Source organism: Sinocyclocheilus anshuiensis, unplaced genomic scaffold, assembly GCF_001515605.1.
Source record: "Sinocyclocheilus anshuiensis isolate Anshui unplaced genomic scaffold, SAMN03320099.WGS_v1.1 scaffold184, whole genome shotgun sequence".
In the NCBI taxonomy this organism is placed as follows: Eukaryota; Metazoa; Chordata; class Actinopteri; order Cypriniformes; family Cyprinidae; genus Sinocyclocheilus; species Sinocyclocheilus anshuiensis.
The window spans coordinates 121,865-131,992 of NW_015557077.1; the positions used below are offsets into that span (position 1 = coordinate 121,865).

Here is a 10,128-nt window from a genome sequence, read left to right on the forward strand (position 1 = left end):
ACCCAACCGTTGTGCTAAATTTTTACATTACATTTTTAACCCAAAAGTTGGGTTAGTCCATATTTGACCCAAAGTTGGGTTGAAACAACCCAGCATTTTTTAGAGTGTACAAATCTATTGTGACAAAATAAATGTCTTTACTGCCACTTTTGATCAATTTAATGCATCCTTCATGAATAAAAATATCTAGTTCTTAAAAAAAAAAAAGATAAAACTTTTGAACAGTAGCATTATTTTTTGATGTATTTTGTACAGTCAGTTGCATTAGTTTTGTTCATGATGGTCTGTCATGGTTCTACAAACTATTTCAGATAAACCCCGCCCATAAATGCCAAGTAAAAACTAAGTGGACTGCGGTTGGTCAATCACATAGTGGGCGTGTCTTGAGCAAAATATGTGACCCACGCTGGCAAAACGAGTCGGAATGTGCAATTTTGAGCTACAGACAAAAAAAAAAAAGTGAAAATAAAAATAACTCATTTTGCCAGCACGGGTCACATACAGTAGTAAAACTCTAGTTTTGCAGCCTCACTCTAGAGCTCAAGTTCACATGTTTTCACATTTTGAAGTTGCTGATTTTAAGGTCAGGTCAATTAGAAACAGTCTTTATAAATCTGTACCTTTCAGTGAAGAAACTCCAGATTTTCAGCCGCAGACACCCAGATCATTCCCCTCCAGAAACGCCGTCCTCCATCATTTATAACTTCACTTTGTTCATTTTAACAAAGCTGCATTAATTATGCATGAGACTCATTTCAGGCCGCTAAATGAATTAAGCGCTTGTGTTTCGGGCCCCGCTGTATCTCCTCAGGTTCACATGAAGTGCCATGAGAGGAACCGAAATGATGATGAGGAAAAAATGACCAATTTATGTTTTGAGAAATTAATTGGAGACGACGATTAGTGAGCGTTAAAGTCGTACGAATGAGCTTCAGTTCATTCCCAACATAATCACTTTGTGTTTCATGCTGTTTGAGTTGTCGAATAATCTGTATTTTTTTGGTTAATATTAATAGCTGAGGCACTTTATTTATTTATTTATTTTTTTTTTCTAAATCAGGTTTCATAAAATAAATCTTTTTTTTTTTTCAGATTGTGTTCGTAAAATGGGATGTGAACTGCATGGCATTGGCTAAGGCACTTATTTTAAAGTTTCAAAAATAAATATTAAAATTTATTAATCAATTAATTTATTTATTTGCTTATTTTTGTGCATAAATGCATTGATTTATGCATGTATGCATTTATTTATTTTATAAAAATTTTGCTATTTAGTTTCCTCTAGTATTTTTCATCAGGTGTCATAAAAAAATATATATATATATATATATATTTTTTTTTTGTCATCAGTAAAATTGGATGTGAGCTGCATGGCATTTTAATATTAACAGCTAACTTATATAAAACATTTAAATATCTATAAAATGTACTTAATTTTATACCCATTTTCTTTCTTACCATTTATTTATTTTTTTATTTAAAACATTGATTTTAAATTATTTGAGAAAATTAAATGTCAGAGTTAATTTTTCAATCAATCTGTTTTTAAAGGGGTCATATGATGCTGCTAAAAAGAACATTATTTTGTGCATTTGGTGTAATGAAATGTGTTTATGCGGTTTAAAGTTAAAAAAACATTATTTTCCACATACTGACTGTGATGCTGTGTCCGGCTGGAGCGACGAGACAAAAACATTAAAACCCATTATAAACGAGGCATTTGTTGCATCCAGTGGGGAAATAATTAGGGATTATAAGGACTTATACTGTCTTTTTACATGTTGCGTTGCATCGCGCCGCGTAAACAAAACCATGTCTGCATTTGTGATCAGAAATGACAAACAAGCACTAACGTTACTCTACACTGCTCAAAATTCGCGTTTGAATCATCAGTGGCAAATCCTTTAAATGAAAACATACTTACAGACTGTAAGTCAGAACAGCCGGCGGCAGGCAAGCGTGAGCTGAGCAGTACTAAGTTGATGTATTTCCTCAGCGACCAGCACAGATCAGCTCTAGGCATATTTAATTTTATCCCAAAAAAATGTATTAGATTTCCTCCAAAAATGTAAATCAGCTGTGGGAAAAAAATAAAAAAATAAAAGGTAATAACTTACTGTAAAGTCGTGGTTGATATAGTTGCATTGTAGGTGAATCTTGTTTCTTTGTGTCTTAATATGAACTTCACACTCGCACAGCTGGAGGGTTTTTGCGCTGAACTTTGATCTTTAACCCTTAGTGCCCGAATATGCCCTGTTGCCATGGCAACCATCTTTGAACATCTGCTCTGTCCGTGAGCTCTACAGGTCTCTTCTTTCTCCTGCTGTTATTTCAGCCAAACATGTAAATCATGCATCATTTACTCGCCCTCACATCGTCTCAACCCCGCACGCTTGCTGTTTTTTGTCTTTCCGCTCCACTGGCATTCAGTGTTTGTCATGTTTGTGAAAATGAGATGTTTTAAATGAGCATCGCTGTAATGAATTCATACAGAAACACTGTATGGAGCATTCAACAAATCAACACTCTTTATTTCTCTACAAAGCCAATAACTCTGGAGAAATTCTATTAGATTTAAACATCAGCCTGATTAAATGGGTTTTATTTCAAATGTAAGTGGATGATATTATTTCACACATGACACAGAAAACAGCCCAGAAGTGGAAACGTGATCTTCACTTAGTTTGCACAAAGCCACTATCGAATAATTGAAGTTTAATTGGCTTGTTTATCTGTTTGGCAATCTTGCACTAATTGATGGAGCACCGTCGCTTAATGAACTTGACTTTGATTAGGAGGATAAAGATTTCAGCGATCCGTCGTTCAATGAAATCCATTAGGACGCGTCTCTGGAGGGAAACTTCTCCTCAGATAGCATCTGTTTTAATCAGAAACCTCAGAGGAGAAACAAACCCAAAGCAAAAGAACCATCGTAAACGGTTTTAAATGTGTGTTCAGACGCCCGCTGGGTGTTTATTCAAACACGTGTAATCGAGACAAAATCATGCTGAAGATCTTGGTGTTTCTTCAGCCAACTAGTGAGTTTTTTCACAAGACACTGTAATGATTTTCCTCAGTCATTCTGTTTAATGGTGTTTGAATCAGTCATCAACACTAGATAGTGCTCATGGGGATTTAAAGGGGTCATATGATGCTATTTTAAAGATCATTATTTTGTGTATTTGGTGTAACAGAATATGTTGACATGCTTTAATGTTCAAAAAACACATTATTTTTCAAATACTGTACCTTATTGTAGGTCCTCTATGCCCCGCCTCTCTCAAACGCTTCGTTTTCTACAAAGCCCCATCAGCGAGTCAGAAATCAAAACTCAGAGATATCAGTATGACATTTATCATCAAAATGATCTGAGCATAAATTCGAAATGTTTTTTTTTTTTGTACGAGTCTAATGAATTCTATATTTAATTTAAAACAATTGTGATATATGATTAATATAATTCATACTTTAAATGCACACGTTTTTATATAACTGATTTTATATTTTTTAATTTCTTAATAATCACTAAGATTAGATACATCTATTTATCAAAATGTCTTTCTGTTTATATATATATATATATATATTTAATATAATTAATAGTTCGATTATAACAATTAATACAAACAAATTCTAATACATTTTTTAATCACTAATTATGTATATAAAGATATAGATAAAATGTATTTAATAATAAATACGATAATTTTAGGTCATATTTTTATTTATAAACAATCTTTTGTATTTTACATTTTAATATAATTAATATATTATATATATGTATTTATTTATACATTTATTCAAAAATGTTTTGTCCTGAGCAATGAAAGAAACGTATGAGGAATAATATTTTCCTCTGGGCAGAATCTCTTTGAGATTCTCAAAGAGAATCTCATGATGAGATTCTCATCATGTAGTTATTTCATGGGAGCATAAATGTTAAAAATGACAGCAGGCACTTTATTCCTGCTTTTTCTACTCTCACTAAAGAGTACTAACGTCTCACTAAGACATCGCTGTATCGGGAGCGAAGTGCATTAATGGCCTTATCAGTGCAAACACACACAAATCAATCAGCACGACTCGACGCTGATGACTGCACTGATGAGTTTGTTCACTAATGAGGGCTTGTCTTGACAAACTCAGTCCAGAACCGAAGGGAGGAACACAGTCAGACTTACCGAATGTTCTGTCTTCCCTATTTCTCCAGCTGAAGCTGTGTGGTTGTGAATTGATATTGTTTTCTGTCTGACAGTAACAGGTCTGACGGATGGAGGAGAGCGTTTTATAAACTGTTGAGGCGGGCAGGAAGAGATGAGAAGCTTCAGAAGCTTCAACAGAACAGAAGATTGGTTCCTGATGAGTGAAGAAGGCCATAATTCAGACGCTCTCCTTCCCTGGATCTGTTCAGTGAAACAGCAGCTGTGAGACTCACTGCACACACCTGCACGGTATATTTACAAACACACACATACATAATCAACATATTAATATATGCAGACCAGATGAAAGCAAAACGTGAGTTGTAGTTCATGTCTATGGTTTTAGGTTTATGTATATGTTACACTGGGAAAAAAAATCTCAAAAGTTGTTAGTAAAAGTCACAATTAATTACAAAAAGATGGCAAGTAACACATTGAATTTAAATTTTTAAGTAGAAAATCTGAAATAGTATTTTCTTGTAAAATGTGCTTTAATAATCAATGATCTTAACTACTAAAAATGTCAAAAGACAAAAAAAATGTACATATGCATTTTTGTAAATTTAAAATCAGAAAACTGCTTTAAGAAGCAGCATAAAAGTATATACACTACACTGTAAAAAAATATTTTTCGAAGGTGTAAATGGGGTTTTATTTTCACATTTTTACATTTAATTCAATGTGTTACTTGCTTATATTTGTCAAATTTACTACTAATTTCTGAAGGAAAATTGTTTCAAAGTAAATCCTACACCAAAGGAGTGATATTATTATATTATTATTATATAATATATATAAGTGATAAGTCTTCTAAAGATGCTCTGTGTGAGGAACCCAAATTCAAGACAAAAATCCACTTTTTTCCAAGCTTGACAGACTTTGGTGAATATGAAGCTTCATAGAAATGCATTAATATTTTTTTTTAGTTCAAATAAATGCTGTTCTTTTGAACTTTCTATTCATTTGTGAATTCTGAAAATGAAATGTATCAGGGTTTCCACAAAATTATTGTGCAGCACAACTGTTTTCAACATTGATAATAATCAGAAATGTTTCTTGAGCAGCAAATCAGCATATTAGAATGATTTCTGAAGATCATGTGACACTGAAGACTGGAGGAATGATGCTGAAAATACAGATCACAGGATTTAATTACATTTTAATTCACGTAGAAAACAGCTATTTGAAATTGTAATAATTTTTCACATTTTTACTGTAATTTTGATCAAATAAATGCAGCCTTGGTGAACAGAAGAGACTTCTAACCCACACATTAAAAATCTGTGTATACCCTTTCAGTCGTAGCTTACTCTGCTCTCACAAACACACACACAATCAGAACGGTTGATTGTAGTGTAGGGATGTAGGGTATCAGCATGCTCCTCCTTATCTTCTTGCCTCCCTGGATGCTGTGTATCATAGTGCCTTAAGATTTATGACAGATTGTAAATTTTCCACGCATCACAAGTGTATTATATAATAGAGTTGCCTGGTCTTCTCTTGCTGTTCGAAGGGAAATGAATTGGTAACTATTGATTTACAAAGCAATTTTTTTTTTGCCACTTATCTCTGTTGTTTGACTCAACAAAAAGTAGTTGTTAACTATTCATTGTGTTCCCAGTCTTGTTATAATCTCTATGCACCTTTAGATACAACCAATTTAGGTAAAACTGCTTTTGAATATGCTGCACCTTCAGATTGGAACTCTCTTCAAATGAAACTGCGGCTAAATCAGTTGGTGTCTTTCAGTAATTTTAAAACACTTATGCACGCAATAGAAAATGATTTAATGATTTGTAAATGCTTCTAATGCTGTGCTTTTATTGATAGGTTATTGTGGCAATGTATTGTTGTTTGTTATATGTGTATTTGTATAACTGGGCCACCTATCTTGGCCAGGACACTACTGTAAAATACATTTTTAATCTCAGTGAGGTTCTTTCCTGGTTAAATAAAGGCTTAAGAAACAAAAAGATAAATCTCTCTCACTTTAAAAAACAAACAAACTCAGGGTAAAGGAACAGCAGCTGCAACCCTCCTTGTAGTGAGTACTGTCTTTCAATTGCATTTTCGGTATAAAAAATGATCTGACTCACACAAGGCGTAGGGTTAGTTACGACTTGGGACACCAGTTGTTACTTGGCACATGAGAACTTGCCTATATCTGCATCTCCAAATCTAGTAACACAGGTCAGTGGTTGTGGCGCTTTCCATAGGGACCCCATATGTCAGTACTGATGTAACGTGAATGTGACTGACTGAAAGGGAATGTCTCGGTTGCGTATGTAATCCTCGTTCCCTGAAGGAGGGAATGAAGACGTTACGTCCCTCCTGCCACAACCCTGCACTACACTGCTGAACGACCAGGACATGGTCTCAGCACAAACCTGAATGCAAATTCCACTCGCCAATGTTCATTAGCCTTTTTGTACCACTCAGAGGAGGTTAGGTATCAGTATCGACGTAATGTCTCTGTTCCCTCCTTCAGGGAACGCGGGTTATATATGTAACTGAGACATTTTTAAGCCTGTTGTCCTGCTTCTCTGTAACTTGTATTCTTGGAGTGTTTGTCTGAGACTGACATCTAGTTGACATTTTATTACCAGGGTTCCTCGTTCCTAGTCCTGGAGAGTCACTTTCACACAGAGTTTAGTTTGATCTCTAATTACATGCACCTGAATCAACTAGTCATGGTCTTTGCATATTCTTTAATAACAGCCAGGTGTGTCAAAAATAAACTCAGCAGGAATGTGGCTCTACAGGAGGAACTTGATTTACAGACTCACAGACACACCTGTTTTACACGTGACTCAAACACAGAACCAGGAAACAGGAATCACATGAGTTCAGGGAATGAGAAACTGAAGTGTAGTTGAGCAGTTGTGTGTTTGTGTCTCTGTGTTCATGCTGTAAAATGGCAGGAGCCAGAGTTTTTCAGGATGAGTTCATGTGTTCAGTGTGTCTGGATCTCCTGAAGGATCCAGTGACCATCCAGTGTGGACACAGTTACTGTAAGAGCTGTATTACAGGTTGCTGGGATCAGGAGGATCAGATGAGAGTCTACAGCTGCCTTGTGTGTTTGTGTCTCTGTATTATTGCAGTAAAATGGCAGAAGCCAGATTTTCTCAAGATGAGTTGATGTGTTCAGTGTGTCTGGATCTGCCGAAGGATCCAGTGAGCATCCAGTGTGGACACAGTTACTGTAAGAGCTGTATTACAGGTTGCTGGGATCAGGAGGATCAGAAAAGGGTCTACAGCTGTCCTCAGTGCAGACAGACCTTCAGTCCAAGACCTGCTTTAGCTAGAAACACCATGCTGGCTGATCTGGTGGAGAAACTGAAGAAGACCAAACTCCCTACAGACTGTTACGCTGGAGCTGGAGATGTGCAGTGTGACGTCTGTACTGGAAGAAAATACAAAGCCGTCAAGTCCTGTCTGATGTGTCAGGAATCTTACTGTCAGAATCACCTTGAACAACATGAGAGTTTGTTTAAAGGAAAGAGACACAATTTAACGGAAGTCACTGGACGACTGCAGGAGATGATCTGCCAGAAACATGAGAAGCTTCTTGAGCTTTTCTGTTGCACTGACCAGAAATGTATATGTGTGCTGTGTATGATGGATGAACATAAAAACCACGACACTGTATCAGCTGCAGAACAGAGGACAGACAAAGAGGTATTTAAAACTAGCGATCAAGTTAATACTCAGCATAGTGATCCAGTTATCTGTTTGCTTTCTGAAAGTCGCAGCTTAATTACACAAAACACAGAAACACTTTCAATTTAAAGCTCTACATCTGTGTCAGTTTCACATTTATAATACTTACACTTGTAGAGTGAAACAGGCCTTACTATTCATGTGAATTCATGTACAATGATTGTAACGGATCATCAATTCTAGACTTTGAATCTACAGCCATTAGTTATCAGTTCCACTTCAGCTGGATTCATCTGTTGACATGATGATTTAGTGCCAGTAGTTGTCTGTGAGATTTAATATCATCCGTTTGTCCTGCAGAAGCAGCTGAAGGAGATGCAGAAAACGTTCCAGCAGAGAATCCAGCAGAGAGAGAAAGATCTTCAGCAGCTGAGAGAGGCTGTGGAGTCTCATAAGGTGAGTCTGGAGAAGAAGAGAAGTTTGTCTCCGTCTCAGTTCAGACTCACTGAAGCCTGAATCACTGTGTGTCCTAACAGCGCTCTGCACAGACAGCAGTGGAGGACAGTGAGAGGATCTTTACTGAGCTCATCCGCTCCATTGAGAGAAGCCGCTCTGAGCTGATACGGCTGATCAGAGATCAGGAAAAGACTGCAGTGAGTCGAGCTGAAGGACGACTGGAGCGACTGGAGCAGGAGATCAATGATCTGAGGAGGAGAGACGCTGAGCTGGAGCAGCTTTCACACACACAGGATCACATCCAGTTCCTGCAGGTAACAGATCTAGAAGAACAGGATCATAGTGGACTTGAGTCAGATCCTGCTGTGACAGAGACTCACAGAGAAACATTTCATGAGTGTCTTATTATATAATCATCAGTCAGACTCTCATCTGATCATCTTCTTCTGAAAGAGGCGCCACTTACAAATGAGCTCTTAATCTCTTAGGAATCATTTCTCTGAGCTCTTTCTTCTGGAAGATATATTTAGTTGTCAAACACCACTAGCGCCTTCAACAGTTAAAAACTTCACTGACATTTCAACTTTATACCTAATTTTTCCTTCTAATGTTTTTACATCATGGTGAAATCAGTGAACTCAATAGTACTGATTCTGAGTAACATTCATCAAAATTGGATGAGGTGATCTTAAACTTGATAAAATGGATTTTCATTTGCCTGTGACATATTGATGAATTTCACCATGAAACCCCAAACACGAAGTGAGGCTGTATATTATCAAAGTGCATATCCAGTTAAATAATGTACTTTATTTAGATCTAATCTAGGCTACTGGTGAAATCAGGTATTATGGGGAATAGCAAATATTTGCCCAATATTCAGTATCCATTCAGTAGTTTAATAGTAGCCTTCATTAAAGCTCTAGTCTAGACACGTTCATTTTGTCCCGCGCGCTGAACATGGAAATATAAACAAGACGTTTGATTGTTTGCGCAGCTGTGGCGCTCGCTCAAGACAATAGACGTGTAGGTCGTGAATGAATGATTAGGAAAGATTACTTGGAAATATTAAATATTATTACCCTGTCTGTCACTTAAATGGCTCTCATGTCAGAACTTTTCTTTCCCGTTAAATCACTCGTATAAGCGGCGTCCCCGTGTGGAGCTGATGAGTTTTGATTTCTGTTTTCTGTAGAGTTTCCAGTCTCTCTCAGCACCTCCTGAATCTATAGACATAAATGATGATCTCTTCAGTTCTCTCGTCTCTTTTGATGGTCTGAGAGAATCTGTCCGTCAGCTGAGAGACAAACTGGAGGATTTCTGCAAAGAGGAGCTCAAGAAGATCTCAGACAGAGGTAAAGTTGATTAGGAAAGATTACTTGGAAATATTAAATATTATTACCCTGTCTGTCACTCAAATGGCTCTCATGTCAGAACTTTTCTTTCCCTTTAAATCACTCGTATAAGCTGATGAGTTTTAATTTCTGTTTTCTGTAGAGTTTCCAGTCTCTCTCAGCACCTCCTGAATCTATAGACATAAATGATGATCTCTTCAGTTCTCTCGTCTCTTTTGATGGTCTGAGAGAATCTGTCCGTCAGCTGAGAGACAAACTGGAGGATTCCTGCAAAGAGGAGCTCAGGAAGATCTCAGACAGAGGTAAAGTCCTGGAGATTCATCTGCTCTCAGAAACGAGTCCATCATCATCTCATATCATGGAGAACATCATATTAGAAATGTCTTAGGAATGGATGCAGGATCATGAGAATCACACTGTTCATGTCTGTTGATTTCCACAGTCACATTCACCAA

At 36.7% G+C, this 10,128-nt stretch overlaps 1 protein-coding gene across 1 annotated transcript in view; it reads left to right on the forward strand.

Moving 5' to 3' along the window:
* The first annotated feature begins 7,307 nt into the window (after positions 1 to 7,307).
* Positions 7,308 to 10,128, forward strand: part of LOC107676802 (tripartite motif-containing protein 16-like) — a 5,622-nt gene continuing 2,801 nt past the window's right edge. The window contains exons 1-4 of the mRNA XM_016471487.1: positions 7,308 to 7,880; positions 8,223 to 8,318; positions 8,399 to 8,632; positions 9,514 to 9,673. Of these exons, the coding sequence (XP_016326973.1) occupies positions 7,308 to 7,880; positions 8,223 to 8,318; positions 8,399 to 8,632; positions 9,514 to 9,673 (1,063 nt within the window). The remainder of the gene's footprint in view (positions 7,881 to 8,222; positions 8,319 to 8,398; positions 8,633 to 9,513; positions 9,674 to 10,128) is intronic.